We start from the raw sequence: 20,051 nt of genomic DNA, 5'->3' as shown, positions 1-20,051 counted from the left end.
AACAGAAAAATAACAATATATTTCTTCTAGTTGTCAAATCCATCAAATGACTATGGTATTATACACTGAGTGTACAAAACATTAAGAACACCTGCTCTTTCCATTACATAAGACTGACCAGGTGAATCCAGGTGAAAGCTATGATCCCTTAATTATGTCACTTGTTAAATCCACTTCAAATCAGTGTAGATGAAGGGGAGAAGTATTTTTAAGCCTTGAGACATGGATTGTGTATCAACAATGTTCCACCACCCAAAGGACATCCAGTCAACTTGACACAACTGTGGGAAAAGGAAGCATTAGAGTCAACATGGGTCAGCATCCCTGTGGAACGCTTTCGACACCTTATAGAGTCATTCCCCGATGAATTGAGGCTGTTATCATGGGAAAAAGGAGGGTGTTCCTAATGTTTGGTATGCTCAGTGTGTGAAGGTGTGTAATGTCAGGTGCAAAAATTAAAGGACATTTCTTACAAGGCTTCTTCATGTAAACATTTGAAGGACAACATAGAATTTCTCAGGCACAGAATCATCATCATCATCCTCCTCCCTAAACTTCAGCATAATTGCACGTGGCTAAAGTTGGGGTTCAGGGGGTTGATATCTTCTTCCGGCTCACACCCAACAGGACGTGATGTAACACAGGTCATGACCCCTGGCTGTCCTACATTAACCATAGAAAAATAATCTAGATTATATTTCTATGACTAACTAACTCAGAGCTGGTTGAAAAGGACTGACAATGGGAGAGCAAAATAAGAAAATAAACAATAACAAACGTGTAGCCCCAAGAATGACCCGGCGGGACAAAGGATGGGAGGATGAGAGAGATGGAGATAGAATGGTGGCACGTCCATCTGTCAAATCTGTCTGTCTAACATTCTAGAATGCTGTTCACAGCTGCCTCTAGAACCGAGTCTGTGTCGGGCAGGGTGGGAGGGAGGGGCAGGGGGGGAGGGAGGGGCAGGGGGGCCTGGGGGTGAGAGGAGGACAGGTGAGACAGGAACTGTGTCTGTACCGGCTCTGTTGACATCGGCGCTGTGGCAGTAGTAACCACATTGCCGTGGTGATAGTTGCTGTTGTTGCTAGAGGCAGCTTTGTTTCCATAGTTGCTATGTTGAGTCCTCCTCAGGTCCATGATACTCTTAAAAGAGTCTATTCCTCCTCTCCCTCCTCCCCCACCTCCCCCCGGGTCTCCATAGCCCGACTGGGGGTCTGTCCTGTAAGGGGGGTCTGTGGTCACCCCCCTCCCTGTCTGTCTACCGCCGTGGCTGGACGAGGGGGAGGAGAGAGGGTCCAAGGGGAGGCAGGGGAGAGAGAGGGGAGACGGCTTCACCGCACAACAGAAATCTTCCAAGAAGCCATCTATGGAGGGAGAGAGATGATGATGAGAAAAAATAATGGTCCACACTTTTTCAATGGTCCACACCCCTGCCAAGTCCCGCCTCCTCACCTGGGTCCACCAGTATCATACGTTTGTCTTGTGTCAGGTTCTGGCGCTCCTCTTGGTTGAAGGTCCTGTCAATCATCACCATCTCTGAGGAGGGACTAGAGCGCTGCAGGGAGAGGAAGGGACTTCCTGTTAGCACAACACTTTTCAAAGATTCTAAATAATTGTGTGTGTGCGTACTCACCTCAGCCTCCACCATCAGCAGTCGTCTGTATTTGTTGATCATGACCTGGGTCCTCTTCAATACCTGAGTCGCCATCGACTCAAACTCATCATCCACTGTTAAGAGACAGAACACAGTGGTTACACAGACACACACACACTAGTGGTGCATGGGTTGACACATAACCTGCAGTCCCAGCGGTTATGTCCGCAGGGCGGGCGGGTTTAGGGTCATGAAAAATGGCGTGGATGAAGGGCAGGTGGGTGGCGGGCAGGCGGGTTGAATAAAGAGAAAATAATACATTAAAATGTCATAAATATATAATTCTTGTGCAGTTCATATTTATAGGCTACATTGAGGTTTTTATTTCATTATTTTTTATCTGGCGTTAGTGAGTAGCCTTAGGGACTCACTGTAAGTTTACCAAATACACACCAATTGCCAAATGCTTTGGGAACTTGGGCAGAAAAAGTTAACGTCGATCCACTGAGGCAAAAAAGTCTGAGTTGAATTCAATAAGAGAAAAGCTGAGGAACGGAGAGCTGAAAATAAATAGACGGAGGGTCAGAACAGTAGGTAGCCTAATGTACGGGGAAGATTTGGTGAAGTGGTAAAAGAGGATGATTGCAGTGGCAGCTACATTATGTGTAATGATTGAGACACTATACCAATTCATATACAAAATCTACATTTTAACTCAGGAACAGGAGTGGAGAAATATGATTTATTTCATTCAGCCTCTTGAGAGAATGTGAATGCGCGATAGGGACCGTCTGTAAAGGTACTATCTTTATCAGCATCATAAAAGCCGATAGTATTTCTACCACATAAAATATGCATACAAGATGAACTGAAATCTTATCAGAAACATGTTTGGTTGTTTTCACAGCTTTTAATTTCCTTAAAACCGGTTAAACTGATGTAATTTGTTAATTTAGTTTTTTTTTTTTTTTAAACATAGCATTTTGTCCCCGGTCCTTAAACATCTTAGCTGCTTGAGAGAATGAGAGATGAAAAACTTTAACAATGTGAACTAGATTGAAGCATTCATTCTATCATTAAAGACACTATTCTGGTGAGCAAGGGTTTATTTAGTATTCTTGGGCAACAAAGGCATATGGCTAAGCTTCCCCTAAAGTATATTGAATTCAATTGCCAAAATTATAAAGCCTAATGAGTCTATTACATAAATAAATTAAAACATAAAAAATAGGCTACGACACCAGAATGCATGATTTGGCCACAGAGGATTATTAGCTTCTTTGAAAAAAATAAGCTGTGGATTGTTTTAAAATCACATTGCCATCAGCGGAAGGGCCCACAATTTGGGCAGCGCACACGGCAAATACCAAATAGATGATTATTGAGTTGCGACTGTCTGTGAAAAGTAGAGAGGCCCAGCCAGGCATAGGCCTATTGCAATATTTCAAAATACAATTACGGGAAAACATAGCTATTTTATTTCCAAACTATTGCTGTAAAGCAGTGTTTCCCAAACTCGGTCCTCGGGACCCCAATGGGTGCACTCCCCCCCCCCCCCCTACACAGCTGATTCAAATTATCCACTAATCATCAAGCTTTGATTATTTGAATCAGCTGTGTAGTGCTAGGGCAAAAAACTAAACATGCACCCCTTGGGGTTCCCAGGACCAAGTTTGGGAAATGCTGCTGTAAAGAGAAGACAATGAAAAGACTCTAATCTGTCTTTTAGTTATCAAAATTCGCAACTTAATTTAATGAACAATATAGCCTTTCTCAGGGATCATCAACTAGATTCAGCCGTGGGATGATTTTTTCTTGTAGAGTGCAAATTGACCGCAAGAAGCACAAACAGATATAATATTTGACTAAAACATAATCATTTAAAACCTTGCTTACATATTTGAATAAGATCACATACACTCAGTGGCCAGTTTATTAGGTAAACCCATCTAGTACCGGGTCGGAACCACCTTTGTTTCCAGAACGGCCCAACTTCTTCGGGGAATGGAAACATTGCTCAACGAGTATCAAGGGACCTAACGTGCGCCAAGAAAACATTCCCCATACCATTACACCACCGCCACCAGCCTGTACCATTGACACCCAGCAGGATGGGGCCATGGACTAATGCTGCTTACGCCAAATCCTGACTCTGCCAACCGCATTACGCAACAGGAACTGGGATTTGTCGGACCAGTAGATATTTTTCCACTCCTCAATTATCCAGTTTTGGTGATCACGTGCTTCTTCTTGTTTTTAGTTAATAGGAGTGGAACTCGGTGTGGTCGTCTGCTATAACAGCCCATCCGTGACAAGGACCGACGAGTTGTGTGTTCTTAGACGCTGTTCTGAACACCACGGTTGTGCTGCGCCGTTTGTGGCCCGCCTGTTAGCTTGCACAATTCTTGCCATTCTCCTTCGACCTCTCATCAACGAGCTGTTTTTGCCCACAGGACTGCCGCTGACTGAATGTTTTTTTGTCGCTCCATTCTCGGTAGACCCTAGACACTATTGTATGTGAAAAGCCCAGGAGGCCGGCAGTTTCTGAAATACTGGAACCGGCGTGCCTGGCACCAATGATCATACCACGCTTAGGTCACTCGTTTTGCCCATTCTAACGTTCAATCGAATAGCAACTGAATGCTCTATATAGCAAGCCACACCTACGTGACTCACTCTGTAGGAGCTATCCATTTTCGTGAACAGGGTTGTGTATTTAAAAAAACTGTCCACTGAGTTTCTCTCTCTCTACTATGTGTGGGAATACTTTGGAACAGATTTCTGAAATTAAAATCACTTGAAGCTAATTTGCTTGTTTTTACAGTCAATACAAATATATATACTACCGGTCAAAAGTTTAAGAACACCTACTCATTCAAGGGTTTTTCTTTATTTTTACTATTTCCTGCATTGTAGAATAATAATGAAGACATCAAAACTATGAAATACCACATATGGAATCACGTAATAACCAAAAAAAGTGTTAAACAAATCAAAATATATTTTATATTTGAGATTCTTCAAATAGCCACACTTTACCTTGATGACAGCTTTGCACACCCTTGGCATTCTCGGACAACCAAAAAACTGACTGCGAAGATGTTTTGTCACAAACTGAATTTAGGCAAACTAAGCAATGTATAGTGTAAATAATCATTGTACGATCTAAACCACTGTGAAATGTCCAAATAACCAAAAATATTGTATTTTCAGATTTTTTAAGCTGGTCTACAAAACCGAAAGTCAAATGCACAAAAGCAAAACTTAACTGGAAGCAAAGAAATAGCGCACATAGAACCAATCTACTGCTTCTTAAACTTGCTTTCAATGAAAATGACAGATCTATAACTCACATTTCTATGTCAATTTGGTCAGGTTGCCCAAAAAGTTACATATTACAGCTTTAACAGTAGTATTACCCCTTTATGGCAACTATCCTTCTAACGACTGGAGGCTAGTAGGCTACACGAGCACACCCAATGAAATAAATTACTGTATATTGGGATCGTGTGTATGTGTATGTGTCCCATGTTGAGCTGCCCTCCAAATTCACTACAACACTGCTATTTTGCACCCCATTATCCTAACCTGTAGGCTAATAGTATATTACAGTGGGAAAGTGAAAGTTAATTAGACTATAGCATATCTGCATTATATCCAACAGATGTGGGAGGAGTGAAGCAGGGATTTCACGCAAACGTGTCTGTGGGAGGAGAGGCAAAGGAGCTAATTTTAAGCGCTGTTTGAATATATTGAAATAATAATTGATCTAAATAGGCTTATTAGATTAACGATGATCAATGATCATAGGCTATATATAAATAAATAATCACTGTGTGTGTGAGAGACTCCAAGGACCACATTAATTTACCACTTTACAGTGTAGACAAGGCTAATATCCCCTGCACTGAAATGGTAGCATCCACTTGAACCACAGTGATGAACCCCAATTTTCCAGCCACACTAATATTTAAACTTTCAGGTCAAAAAAAGGTCAATTAGAACATTTTACAAGGTAGAAAAATAAGAAATGTAAACAATTTCAACCATTTTTCTTTTACTCAATTTCAACAAATGGACCCAAAATTGGAATTTTTAACATAGAAACAAATATTCTATTGTTCAATATCAACGAGTGTATTAGATCATTAGATTGATAAACATTACACTGACACCCCAACACATACATACGCCCACACACACATAACACACACACACTGACGCCACACACTCACCACATATGCTGCTACTACTGTCTACTACTTGCCTAGTCATTTTACCACTACCTATATGTACATAGCTACCTCAATTACCTCGTACTCCTGCACATCGACTCAGTACTGGTTAGAGGTTGACCGATTATGATTTTTTTAAATGCCGATACCGATTATTGGAGGACCAAAAAAAACGATACCAATTAATCGGCCGATTTTTTATTTTTTTTGTAATAATGACAATTACAACAATACTGAATGAACACTTATTTTAACTTAATATAATACATCAATAAAATCAATTTAGCCTCAAATAAATAATGAAACATGTTCAATTTGGTTTAAATAATGCAAAAACAAAGTGTTGGAGAAGAAAGTAAAAGTGCAATATGTGCCATGTAAGAAAGCTAACGTTTAAGTTCCTTGCTCAGAACATGAGAACATATGAAAGCTGGTGGTTCCTTTTAACATGAGTCTTCAATATTCCCAGGTAAGAAGTTTTAGGTTGTAGTTATTATAGGAATTATAGGACTATTTCTCTCTATACGATTTGTATTTCATATACCTTTGTCTATTGGATGTTCTTATAGGCACTTTAGTATTGCCAGTGTAACAGTATAGCTTCCGTCCCTCTCCCCGCTCCTACCTGGGCTTGAACCAGGAACACATCGACAACAGCCACCCTCGAAGAAGCGTTACCCATGCAGAGCAAGGGGAACAACTACTCCAAGTCTCAGAGCGAGTGACGTTTGAAACGCTATTAGCGCGCACCCCGCTAACTAGCTAGCCATTTCACATCGGTTACACCAGCCTAATCTTGGGAGTTGATAGGCTTGAAGTCATAAACAGCACAATGCTTGAAGCATTGCGAAGAGCTGCTGGCAAAATGCACAAAAGTGCTGTTTGAATGAATGCTTACGAGCCTGCTGGTGCCTACCACCGCTCAGTCAGACTGCTCTATCAAATCATAGACTTAATTATAATAAACACACAGAAATACGAGCCTTAGGTCATTAATATGGTCGAATCCGGAAACTATCATCTCGAAAACAAAATGTTTTTTTCTTTCAGTGAAATACGGAACCGTTCTGTATTTTATCTAAGGGGTGGCATCCCTAAGTCTAAATATTCCTGTTACATTGCACAACCTTCAATGTTATGTCATAATTATGTAAAATTCTGGCAAATTAGTTCGCAACAGCCAGGCAGCCCAAACTGCTGCATATACCCTGACTCTGTGTGCAATGAACGCAAGAGAAGTGACACAATTTCACCTGGTTAATATTGCCTGCTAACCTGGATTTCTTTTAGCTAAATATGCAGGTTTAAAAATATATACTTCTGTGTATTGATTTTAAGAAAGGCATTGATGTTTATGGTTAGGTACAGTCTTTTTTCGCAAATGCACTTTTGTTAAATCATCCCCCGTTTGGCGAAGAAAATTAGTTTTTATTTCTTTTAGTTTGCCATTTTTTATTTCAAATTCGGTTTAGTTTCAGTTACTTTTCAGATCCACTTTACTAGTTTTTATTTAGCTTAAGTTCTATAAAAACAGTTCCATTTTATTTAGTTTCAGTTTGTGTTTTAGTGTTAGTAAATTAAGTAGCCTATCTACTGTATGCAGGGGAGGCTAGGAGCCACGCACGGTTGAAGTCGTAAGTTTACATAGCCAAATACATTTAAACTCAGTTTCACAATTCCTGACATTTAATCCTAGTAAAAGTTCCCTGTCTTAGGTCTGTTAGGATCACCACTTTATTTTAAGAATGTGAAATGTCAGATTATTAGCAGAGAGAATGATTTATTTCAGCTTTTATTTCTTTCATCACACTCCCAGTGGGTCAGAAGTTTACATACACTCAATTAGTATTTGGTAGCATTGCCTTTAAATTGTTTAACTTGAGTCAAGCGTTTTGGGTGGCCTTCCGCAAGCTTCCCACAATAAGTTGGGTGTATTTTGGCCCATTCCTCATGACAGAGCTGGAGTAACTGAGTCAGGTTTGTAGGCCTTCTTGCTCGCACACACTTTTTCAGTTCTGCCCACAAATGTTCATTAGGATTGAGGTCAGGGATTTGTGATGGCCATTCCAATACCTTGACTTTTTGTCCTTAAGCCATTTTGCCACAACTTTGGAAGAATGCTTGGGGTCATTGTCCATTTGGAAGACCCATTTGCGACCAAGCTTTAACTTCCTGACTGATGTCTTGAGATGTTGCTTCAATATATCCACATCATTTTCTTTCCTCATGATGCCATCTATTTTGTGAAGTGCACCAGTCCTTCATTTTTTATGGCGGTTTTGGAGGAGTGGCTTCTTCCTTGCTGAGCGGCCTTTCAGGTTATGTCGATAAAGGACTCATTTTACTGTGGATATAGATACTTTTGTACCTGTTCCCTCCAGCATCTTCACAAGGTCCTTTGCTGTTGTTCTGGGATTGATTTGCAATTTTCTCACCAAAGTACATTCATCCTTAGGAGACAGAACGCGTCTCCTTCCTGAGCGGTATGACGGCTGCGTGGTCCCTTGGTGTTTATACTTGCATACTATTGTTTGTACAGATGAACGTGGTACCTTCAGGCGTTTGGAAATTGCTCCCAAGGATGAACCAGACTTGTGGAGGTCTACAATTTCTTTTCTGAGGTCTTGGCTGATTTCTTTTGATTTTCCTATGATGTCAAGCAAAGAGGCACTGAGTTTGAAGGTAGGCCTTGAAATACATCCACAGGTACACCTCCAATTGACACAAATGATGTCAATTAGCCTATCAGAAGCTTCTAAAGCATGACATAATTTTCTGGAATTTTCCAAGCTGTTTAAAGGCACAGCCAATTTAGTGTATGTAAACTTCTGACCCACTGGAATTGATACCTTAAATGATAAGTGAAATAATCTGTCTGTAAACATTTGTTGGAAAAATTACTTGTGTCATGCACGAAGTAGATGTCCTAACCGACTTGCCAAAACTATAGTTTGTTAGCAAGAAATTTGTGGAGTGGTTGAAAAACGAGTTTTAATGACTCCAGCCTAAGTGTAAACTTCCAACTTCAACTGTATGTGTTGTATAGTTTTTGTGTTTTTTGGGAGGTCACTTCTTGCCACTGTGGGGCAGTAATACATAAGGTCAGGTCAAGTTTAAAGGTAGATTTAGGGAGATGACGCGAGATGACGTAGATGCACGAACTAAACAGTAGTAGTGGGTCAATTTCCGCAACAACCTGGAGCGTTGAAGCGCAAGGCTAAACCCTCAGCTGTTTTGGTCCTGTAACTACCACATTGTAGCAGCGTGAAGCGCACCCGTGCATAAGCACAGATACTCTGTATGACTGTGTGAGAGCAAAGCATTGCATCATGCTCATCTCAATGGGCGCGCTCGAGCAGATCCCTTTTGTCAAGTCGATGAGCATCGTTGGTCACCGCCATTCAAAGTGTTGCATTCTGGGGATAAGAATTGTCCAACTGGCGCCTACGTAGCACATGGGATGTATAAAATGTACTCCTCAGCCTGAAGTGTCCCTACTTACGCCAGCGAATAGCTAGCTATTTGAGTGGGGCCGACTGGTAAGACACTTCAGGAGAGCGGTCACGTGTGCTAGCAAGTCACAAGTCCAGGGTTCAAGCCTCAGTGTGAGCCGAATCAGGAGGAAGTAGTACCCACTAAGCAAGCAGCGTAACACCTGTCACACCTACATGTCAACTCCATTAACTTTACAAAAATCATGTGATCAAAGTTAATGCCGTTTCTTCAGTTGCTTTTCCCCAACTGTGCCATGCAGCCATCGCCTGCATTGTGGGAGGCTCTATTGTCAACCAATCATTAGGGTGTTTATGTTTTACCCACGCAAACGTGACCAAATACATGACTGAAACAGGAACCAATTTGCCGGAATTTATGTGTACAGCGGATATATTCAAATAAATGTGATATTTGAGGCTCTCTCTCACTATTATACAAAGTGGAAACACAATATTATATTATGATTTCAGTTTGTGAGTGTGTGATATGGGGGTTAGATGATTATTTCAACATTATAACAAAAACTTTTCATAAAAAATGGCAACACTGCCATGTTGATTTGAGCCTTGCTGTTGGAAAACCACATTATACCCTGACAACACCGCTCACGACACGTGCGCAAGCGTTGCAAAATAAAATTAGAAATCTATATTATTCAATTATTGCACCCACACTGCTCGCGGTCTGCGTTGCCAAGGCCTAAGATAGATGTCAGTTCTATTTGTGACGCAGATCGCAGTGAAAGTCCTGCCTCTCCCATCTCCTCATTGGTTTATAGAAGCAGATACCCACGTGCCATCTCCTCATTGGTTATACCCACGTGGGTGATTGAAAGGCGAACTGTGTTGTAGGTCGTCGTGGTAATACTATGAAAGTTTAGATGCCAATCACCATATAAGTTCAAAGAAGAAAAGCCTGGAAGGAGAGATGACTAGAAACGATTCGGTTGACCATTTTATGTGTATTAATTGTCGGAGTAGAGGACCTTGTGCATTTCAGGTAAAATAACAACTCAATGTTCATATCCCAGGACAAATTAGCTAGCAACAGCAAGCCAAATGCAAGCTAGCTAGCTAAATTGCCATAAATGTTTAATGCTTTTCGACCTGTCCCCAAATTAATGTAATTGGTTCAGAGTTTGTTTTGATATTTTAACCTGCGTGTCGTGATCGCGTTTGGTGCGAAGGGGACAAAATAAATGTATGCATGATGGCGCACGCGCACAGCCGGTTTGGGTTCCGTGTTAGTGTCTGACTTTGGGCTGTCGCATATGCACCTCCGGGCGGGTGAACAAACAGCTGACCTTGGGAAAACTCTTCCCTGTTGGGCGGAGCTCCATGGAACACGTGGTAGGGGAGGAGTCTGTTAAGTGCGTCATCCAATGAGGTGAAGCGGGCGATGTCAGGTGACAGAACCCCCGAATGATCCATCCTCAACTGCTGTAGCATCCTGGAGAGACACACATAGTACACTTATCCCACACACACTCCCGCAGCCCCCCAAGGGGGTGCCCAGAAAAACTGTGGTACGCCACTGACATACGAATATCCAGTCGCTAGTGAAAGTCTACACACCCCTTGCACAGTCTTCACATTTTGCTGCCTTAAAATTCTATCTAAAAAGGATTAAATGAAAACCAATCCAAAGTGAAAGAACAATTATAGAACATTCTACAAATGACTATGAAATGCAAAATGAGGATGTATTGATTGCATATGTTGTCACACCCCAGAGTTAATGCTTAGTGGAAGCATCTTTGGCAGCCATTACAGCTGTGAATCATTTTGAATAAGATTCTACCAACCTTGCTCAACTCTCACGGCAACATAGATCCATTGTTTTTGTCAAAATTGCTCAGGCTCAGTAAATTTGGTAGGGAATCATTGATGGACAGCAATATTCAATATTCAAACCTTGCCTCAGATAATTTTAAGAAGATTTAAGTCAGGATGGAGACTGGACAATACAGGAACACTCAACACCTCTTAGAAAGCCATTCTTGCTATTTTGTTTCTTTTTGACCATTTTAATTGAAAACAATCACAGTAAGGTACTTAATTATTACCCAGAAATGATTTGATATTGAGATAAAAACGGATGCAATTGGACCTGTAAGGCAGCAAAATTTGAAAACTGTGCAAAGGGTGTGTAGACTTTCACAAGAGCACTGCATGCACACACACACATACGGCATCTATACACATACATACACACACACACACTACTTACATTCCTCCTCTGGTGAGCTGCTGAGAGGCCGGCCTCTTCTGAGCGCTGACCTACAAGAGACACATTTCAATATCATCATCATCACCACCACCACCACACACTGGGCTGTAAACCCATGTAGCGTAACATTTCTATAGGCCACTATTAAAAAGAAGAGGATCCCATCCGCTTTCTATAGGCTAGGCCTACTATATTTATTTCTCAACTTTCCTAATATCAAGCACATTGCTTCGCTTTATAAATCGGAGCAGCCTACCTGACGAACATGAAAATGAACCACAGGCTATTCAAGTGCATACGGGTAGCCTAGTGGTTAGAGCGTTGGGCAAGTAACCGAAAGGTTGCTGGATCGAATCCCCGAGCTGACAAGGTAAAAATCTGTCATTCTGCCACTGGACAAGGCAGTTAACCCACTGATCCCCGGTAGGCCGTCATTGTATATAAGAATTTATTCTTAACTGGCTTGCCTAGTTAAATAAAGGTTACATTTAAATACAGATGACATGGATTTTTTGCCCCTGTTCCATGAATGAAAATGGCCCATTCTAAATCTAATTTCACACATATACTAAATAATATATGTCAAGACAAGATTAAATTGAGAATAGTCTGATGAGTGAGAATATTATCACTTGTGAATGATGCCAAGCGTGTGCAGTCTAAGGCCAGAAACAGCACGACTTTTTCAAATCATCTCATGCATCACGTATCTTAGCCCATAGGCTTATATGTTTTTATAAGTTTGGTTTCACAAGTAAAGTGGCCAAATAACCTCAAACGTAGCCTATAGTCCCAAGACACCTGAAACACAGTTGGAGAGCCCATAGCCTACAGAGCCTAGTGAAACATGTGTTCTTATAAGCCCAGTCATTGTTCAATCACGTGTGAAAACAGAGTTTTGACTGGACACTACTTAAAAGAGGATGTCAGCTTTCTCGTGCTGCTATATTTATTGCTCAATTCTTAAAAATTAAGCACATTAATACACTTTACAAACAGTGTAGCCTACCTGGCATGTTAAAAATGTAACTGCACGTAACCTCCATTCACTATACGAGTGCAGGCTACGGATGACATGTTTTTGTTTTTTCCTGGCCATTCTAAACAAAATGTTATTAAGAATAATCTTATGGGTGAGAATATTATCAGTGCTTGTCAAATTGTGAATGAGAGACTGATGAAGTGTGTGCAGCCTGCGCAAGAAAACCTGCGCTTGCCTTTCATGTGACTTTTTTCAAATCATTAGAATAACATCATGCAGTCTTAGAATGTATTAGAAATCGAAACATATAGCCCAACGTTTGTATCACAAGTGAAGTTGCATAAATAACTTTAAAATAAGCATATAGGAGGACCTGTTTCTTTGTTAACCGCTCAACACAGAATAGCTGCATGTGCGCACTCCCTGAGAAAAATATCCTTTCTATTTTATTCAGCTATGTTCAATTGTATTGTTCTTACTATAAAATAACGCCACAGAAATTATAAGCAAATCTTGCCTGCTAAATGATCTAGCGTAGCTCACAGCATAACATAAGGACGACTCAGAATATGCTATTCTGTTCTTCTGTAATAGGCTACATTTTCTTCATATCATTATGTTTATTTAGACCTGCCTAAAATAAATAATGGATTTATTGTGATGGTGTAGGCTATATTAAATGTATTTATTAGACTTTTTAAAATTCAGATGTTCCAAAGGTCCGCATTAGTGGCTTGTAAGCAAAGCACGGAAGCTGGATATGTTAAACATGTTTATGCTACTTAACGGTCAATCAATTATTGTGAGATCGGCAGTTAGTTGCATGACAATCACCAGCTGACAGCATTTCATGACCACACACACACACAGTGTATAACATGTAGAATACCTGTGTGTTTAGCGGGGCGTCTTGGCTGATGTAGGTCATTGTTTTCACTGCTAAGGAGACAAATGAGAAACAGAAGTCAGGAGAGGGGTTTATATACATCTATAACAACAACACACAAAAACACAAACACAAACCTTTGTTTCCAAGGAGGTTGACGAGCTGTGTCTGAGCCTGCTTTTCCTGAGGAATTGGAGAACAAAACAATACAAAAACATATTATAGAAACACATACAAAGAGGGAAATAATTAAGTGAGAAAGAGAGTTGTAGTTAATACCTGTGTGTAGTCCTGTTCCTGTGTGGCAGTACCAGTACCAGAGAGAGACAGGGGGGAGAGGGAGCTGCTGTTCTGAGTCTGAGACAGTACGAGGCGCTGCACTGGGCTGCCTGACACCTGCCCTCGAACCCCAGTCGCCGTTCCAACCAGCGTCAGACGCCCCTGGTTTGATGCCGCCTGGACGGGGGCAGGGTTCGTACCAGGAAAGCTCTGCCATGTTTGGGTCATGGCTCCTCCTACTCCCACCTGGCTACCTCCCACCTGGATTAGCTGACCTCCCGCCGTCGCCGTGAAGTTCTGCCCGGCGACGAGCTGTACTGTGTTCTGATTGGCTAGCAGGGTTGATTGGGATGGGTCTGAGGGGCCATTGTGGTGGACCAGGTACTGCCCTGGGGGCAGGTTGGCCTGGCCTTGCTGTCCCTGGTTCTGCTGCCCCAAGGGAGAGTGGACCAGGATGGAGCCGTTAGCTGTGTAGTGTCCCTGGGCCGCGGTGTTAACCATGGTGGTGGTTGTGGTCTGGAGCCCCAGGCTATAGACTGTCTGAGCCCCAGCTTGAAGGGGTTTGGGCTGGATAGGTCTCACCAGGGCCTGGGCGCCCCCAGGTCCTCTCTGGATGATGATATTCTGCAGGGGGATGTTCTTAAAGGGCAAGCCCACCTGGTTCACCTGGCCCACTGGGGAGGGGGTGGCAAACACCTGCCCCCCTGCTGCTACTCCCCCCACCGTCCCCCCTACCCCACCACCTTGCCGGAGGAGGATCTGTTGGACCCCTCCCCCGCCAAAGGACCCCAACACCTGGATGTGCCCCCCTGCCTGGCCGTTAGGCAGCTGGGACACGCCCTGGAGGAACTGACCACTGGGAAATGCTGCTGTCGATGTGGTGACCCCGCTGCCGTACCCCCCCGAGACCAGCTGGGGGGGGAATGGGGAGGGGGCCGAGGGGAGAGGAGGAGGAGGCGGTTGGGAGTCTAGCATGGCCTCCTGTTCCAGAGTCTGTTCAGTGATGTCTGCCTCCATGAGAGACTTCTGCAGGATGTCAAAGGGCTGGTCCTCTCCTCCGCCAAGATCCATTCCTCCTGGAGAAGCTTCTCCCCCCAGCTCATCCTCAATGAACGATAGGCTACTGGAAAGCTGGAGGCCCACCCCCGCTGAATCCTCAAACTCTTCATCTTTGAGGCCGGAGTTAGAGCCAGCCTGAGAGAAAGAGAACACTTTATAACTATGCAGGCTCCATCAGTTTATAAACCCATTACCAGCAGGTAAGTGCAGATTTATTTCTACTCACAGTGTTACTGGTGAAGAAGGTTCCGGCAGAGCCGTAAGCTGCGTTCGTCACGTCATCCTCCTCAATCTGAGGGAGAAAATACACGTCACTTCACCTATATACAAAGCAGCGTGCTAATATTCTATGACTTGAAATGGGCATGGATGAACTAGTAGACCAGAGGGGGAGACACTCACAGACTTGTTGGTGGAGCCGTGGAGGTAGTCATTCAACGCCTGCACATCCCTGGAGGACAGAAGGGGGAAGAGAGCTTGAGTCAGAGACCATCCGAATTTTTTTTGTTTTATACAATTTATTTAGCATTCGTAACCCCTGGGAACCAGATTTATCTGTTCCAACTTGCCATTACTAATGCCTTAGTGTTAGATGTTTGTAGATGTGTTATAGATAGTGTTTGTGATTTATGTGTTATATAGATTTACCCTATAATATCCAGAAGACGGCGATCGTCCTCATCATCCATGACACCTGGGAGAGGAGAGAGCAGAGAGCAGAGAGAGGGATGAAGTGACAGGGGGGTGAAGTGAGTAGAAAGAGGTGTAATGGAGGAAAGGATAAGAGGAAGGTGGAGATATCCTATTTTAACTGTATACACTCTGTAACTATGCGAAAAAGCTCATAAATGCAATATAAGAGTTCTTATTCGAAACCCTCTTGACTATACTACATTGCTGCAACAATTCTTATGAATGCTTGTGAGCACAAAAGAGTTACGGAAAGTAATGCAGAGACACAGGCAGTGAGACAACACAGAGGACGTGCTGGGTGGGTGTGTCACAGGCGGCGGTGGCACCTGGGGAGGACGGGCTCATAGTAATGATTGGAATGGAGTAAAATGGAATGGTATCAAACACATGTTTTTTTTATATAATTCCATTCCAGCAATTATTATGAGCCGTCCTCTCTTCAGCAGCCTCCTGTGTGTGTATGTGTGTGTGTGTGTCAGACTGTATCTGCATGCTTATCTCTGGTGTGGTAACAGTTGGTGATACAATAAAACACTCACAGCTTTCTGACAGCGAGCATGGAATCATTCATTAACCACCACCTTTTATTTCCTGTGATGGAGTAGTGGGCAGTGAGAGACAAGAGAGATAAGAGGGGAGAAAAAGAGAGATGGGGGAGGCACAGAAAGAGAGAAGTTAAGAACAATAGTATTAAAAGTACAGTATTGCCCCCATCCCTCCACCTACATATTCCTATTGAATGAGAGCGAAGCTCCCGCCCCTACCCTTCTCTCTTCTCCTGCACATTGGTCTACTCTCCTGTCACCTCCCATTAAATGAAGATGGTCATCAAAGTGTAAATAACTCCACCCTGTTCCCTTTAAAATGTTGTTTGGCAGTTGAAGGTTTACAAAGCATTTGCTTTGTTTTACAGCCAACAACATTCCACAGAACTAACTCCAATGATGCTGGCCTTGTATCGTGGTGAAAGGGGACATAAAACAGCTAATGTGGTGAATAGCAATGAGGAGCAAATCAGTAAATGTAGCCTTAGAATATTCTCAAGGTGAAGCTGTGTATTTTGTTAATTCAGAGCTGCAATGCCTGGGTTAAACAAGGTGGTGGTTTGAAAAATGGCATGCCACTGTAGGGGGCCTGTGATGTGTCCAACTGTAGCAACATTTTCATTTTTGACTTCTTTGCATCTTTCATTCGACGTCATGTCGAATTACAAATGTGATACATTGTGTCAAGTCAGTGATGTAACATTGTGCTCTTGAACACATTTAACCAGTCGTTAAAACAAAATGGCGACTCGGCCACCATCTTTGGTTGAGAAAGAACCAAGCCTAATAAGGCTAAAAAAAGCAATGCGTCATAAAATGTCTAAGCTATAATTGAGTAGCTCAATGTAGGGAATTGCACGATAGATAGTTAATAAAACTGGTCGTTTGGAATTGTTTAATTAACAACTAGCTGTATTTTCAAAATGTAGGCTGCTAGCCTGTTTTTTTGCTAGCAGCCCAGATATCTAGCTAGCTGCTAGCATACGCAGATAAGACTGCCACTTTATATTCAGCTTTCCACCAACAAAAAAGGAATACAACAGTAAAACTATATTTTATTTCACAAATTAAACCGATACACGTGCTCTTTGAAGGATCTCTTTAAGTGTGTCCGTTTTAAGATATTTCCTGACAACTACGACACCATCTCCAGGTTAACGTTGGCTAATCGGCTAGCTAACATCTAATGAGGTCCCTTTCAACATTGGGGTTATTTTGTCATAGGGGCAGGATTAGCTAGCACCACTAAATGGGGGGATATGTCTACACGTGTCAAATAACTGGCAAAATGCACTCTCAAAGCCTGGAATATTTAGCTAGTTCAATTTTCCAAATTTCACAGAATGTTGAGAATGCGGAAAAACAAGCAGCAGCTAGCTAAAACGTTGTTAGCTTGCCAGTTGCCCAAGCTATTGAAAATATTCAGAAAATATGTTTCCTCTCCCCTACACCTAACTTAGTCACCAAATTAGTGGTCGGAGTAGGCGTACAAGACGATATGGCTAGCCAGGGTCGGAGTAATTTATAAACCAGTTTATCCAAAGAATAGTAGACACATTTAGCTCCAATTGAATTTTGAAACCGTAATAACACCCTCCCAAATTGTAGCATCAGTGTGCCATCAGACAAACAGCTAGCAACGACAGTCGTGCCACGGGTTTAAGCTTTGGAAACATCGTTTAGACCACCAGCTGATGTACAGCTTGCGATTTATGTCCAAAAATAGACTGAATCGACAGACAATGATAATCGCATTCGAGCACAAAAAGCCTGTCCTCCCAGCCTCTAGCTGGTCGCTGACGTGATCTCTTTCTCTGCTGTGCTGGGGTAGACTTCAGAGGTTACCATTTGTCTTCTATTTAGCTCATCTGCCAGCATGCAATGCAAAACGTCAGATTTCTCTCGATTGGCTGAACAGACATATTTCAATCGTGGAATTTACGACCGCGCGGAGTCTTCGGCAACAGCTCGTTTGGGCTAGCTATTTGACCGCGGACTTCTACTTGTAAACATCGGCCTGTTCAAGGTTAGCCGTTGTCGCCTATTTAGAATCGTCGGATAGAATTCGTTGACACGGCTAAACAGTGTCGACACCTAGGTGTTTTTTTCGATTAGCATAACATAAAGACGACTGAAAGAAGGCAAACCCTTACTCCTGTCTCACTCCTCTTGAAACCCAATATCTCCATTTGGCAACTTTTAATTTGCTCCCCCCTCCTTCTCCTCCTCCTCCTTCTTCTCCCTCTCCCACTCATATTTTTCTCACTGTCCCTGTTCTGTCTCAGATAGATTTCTCTCCACTCTCACTCTCTTCCCTCCCCGAAGGAAGGGAGGAAGGAGGTTGTGTGTGTTTTTTCCTAGAAATTTTATCACAAAATTATAATACACTCAAAGGGAAACTCACCGTCATGAAAAAGCAGTGCCTTGTCAACGGGGTTTCCTCGCCATCACAGCACGGGTAGTGCCGCTCCAGCAGAAGGCAGTAACATCAGAGCATTCTACAGATAGCGATGCAATATTCCATCCAAGTAACATAGAACGGACAAATAGTCACTAAACTCTAAATACTGAAAAACTATGTTCTACCATTCATTAAAGTTTTTTTTAAACTTTCATGACAGATATTTCATAATTCTTCTCCCCTATAAATAGGAAATTGTTTTACAGTAGACTTGGCCATTATGAACGGTAGGGGGCGGGCCACTAGCAGATGCCACACCTTGATGTGGCTGATAAAGTAATTGAGGATATTGTACATTGTGACTACAGAGAGATCAGCAAAACGAGGGCGTTATTCCACTCACATACCCTCCAAAGAGATATAGGAGGGGCGAAACAGCTTTTATAAGTCATCGCAAATGTGACAAAAAAATCATATTCACAGTGATGCTATGCACACCATGTTTCAATCAGAGATGGGGGTCAACTACACACGCTGTATGTAATTCAGTCTATTCTGGTGTACATTTTGTGATTTCATATAGGCCTATTGTGTTCCATATACTACAGACCCATTTCTTATACTTATACTTGCATAAGCAGTCTACGCTGGAAGAGTGCAGTTATTTCTTCCTGCAGAAGAATTAACAGGTACTGTATGTGAAAGTGAGGTGTGTGTGACATTGAGAAATGCATAATAACATTTTCTACACTTACTGTGAAGGTGGCTACTGATATACTACTTTACCATTCTGAAATTTGTATTCTATTCTCCTAGATTAAAGCTCAGGTTTTGCTTAATATGTGCACTGTCATCCTTCCACTTGCTTTCGCAATGGGGCACAATAAAACATGAACGTCATTATATATGGATATTTGCAGTGGTGTAAAGTACCTAAGTAAAAATACTTTAATGTACTACTTTAGTCGTTTTGGGGGGTATCTCTACTTTACTATTTATATTTTGGACAACTTCTACTCCACTACATTCCTAAAGAAAGTAATGACTTTTTACTCCATACACACCCAAAAGTACTTGTTACATTTTGAATGCTTAGCAGGACAGGAAACGGGTCCAATTCACACACTTATCAAGAGAAAATCCCTGGTCATCCCTACTGCATCTGATCTGGCAGACTCACCAAACACAAATGCTTCATTAGTAAATGATGTCTAAGTGTTGGAGTGTGACACTAGCGCTCCGTAAATTATTATAAATTTTTTTAAATCATGCTGTCTGGTTTGCTTAATATAAGAAAATTGAAATAATTGATACTTTTACTTTTGATACTTAAGTATATTTTAGAAAAACATTTACTTTTGATTTACTTTTGATACTTACGTATATTTAAAACCAAATATTTTTAGACTTTTACTCAAGTAATATTTTACTGGGTGACTTTTACTTTAGTCATTTTCTATTAACGTAACGTTACTTTTACTCAAGTATGAACATTGGGTACTTTTTCCACCACTGGCTATTTGTTATGGGTTTAAACAATTATGCATGAACTTGGGTGGGAGTGGGAGAACGTAGCGAACAACGCTCCCTAATCCACCAATGGAATGACAGTATAGTCACAAGAGAGGAGAGATTTATCCAATAAGAAGACCG

The 20,051-nt window shown here is 41.9% G+C and overlaps 1 protein-coding gene across 4 annotated transcripts; it reads right to left on the bottom strand.

Moving 5' to 3' along the window:
• Window positions 1-461: 461 nt before the first annotated feature.
• Window positions 462-18,707, bottom strand: bicral (BICRA like chromatin remodeling complex associated protein). 4 transcript variants are annotated; one of them, XM_029764660.1, is made up of 13 exons: window positions 18,151-18,705; window positions 15,992-16,043; window positions 15,408-15,453; window positions 15,162-15,210; window positions 14,986-15,051; window positions 13,701-14,894; window positions 13,559-13,604; window positions 13,425-13,474; window positions 11,554-11,603; window positions 10,628-10,773; window positions 1,634-1,728; window positions 1,453-1,555; window positions 462-1,364 (listed from the first exon to the last, which is right to left on the bottom strand). In XM_029764660.1, exons 2-13 carry the CDS (start codon window positions 16,017-16,019, stop codon window positions 874-876), a joined length of 2,364 nt encoding a protein of 787 aa, XP_029620520.1. In that variant the 5' UTR covers window positions 16,020-16,043; window positions 18,151-18,705; the 3' UTR covers window positions 462-873. The 4 variants fall into 4 exon arrangements, with proteins under 4 accessions (XP_029620520.1, XP_029620519.1, XP_029620521.1 ...); XM_029764659.1 differs by having other exon boundaries at window positions 18,402-18,705; XM_029764661.1 differs by having other exon boundaries at window positions 13,425-13,471; window positions 15,992-18,707.
• Window positions 18,708-20,051: the final 1,344 nt, after the last annotated feature.

The sequence above is a fragment of the Salmo trutta genome, chromosome 10, assembly GCF_901001165.1.
Source record: "Salmo trutta chromosome 10, fSalTru1.1, whole genome shotgun sequence".
Taxonomy (NCBI): Eukaryota; Metazoa; Chordata; class Actinopteri; order Salmoniformes; family Salmonidae; genus Salmo; species Salmo trutta.
The sequence above is the reverse complement of the archived record's forward strand: the minus strand, read 5'-3'. Positions and strand labels throughout refer to the sequence as shown.

What these genes read in the sequence shown, in the direction of transcription:
- bicral (XM_029764658.1), bottom strand. Translation starts at nt 16,019, where the DNA reads ATGATTCCATGCTCGCTGTCAGAAAGCT. An exon ending in AGGAACAGGACTACACACAG is followed by an intron (nt 13,605 to 13,700) that starts GTATTAACTACA and finishes CCAATTCCTCAG; the next exon opens with GAAAAGCAGGCTCAGACACA. An exon ending in CAGGGAAGAGTTTTCCCAAG is followed by an intron (nt 1,729 to 10,627) that starts GTCAGCTGTTTG and finishes GTCTCTTAACAG; the next exon opens with TGGATGATGAGTTTGAGTCG.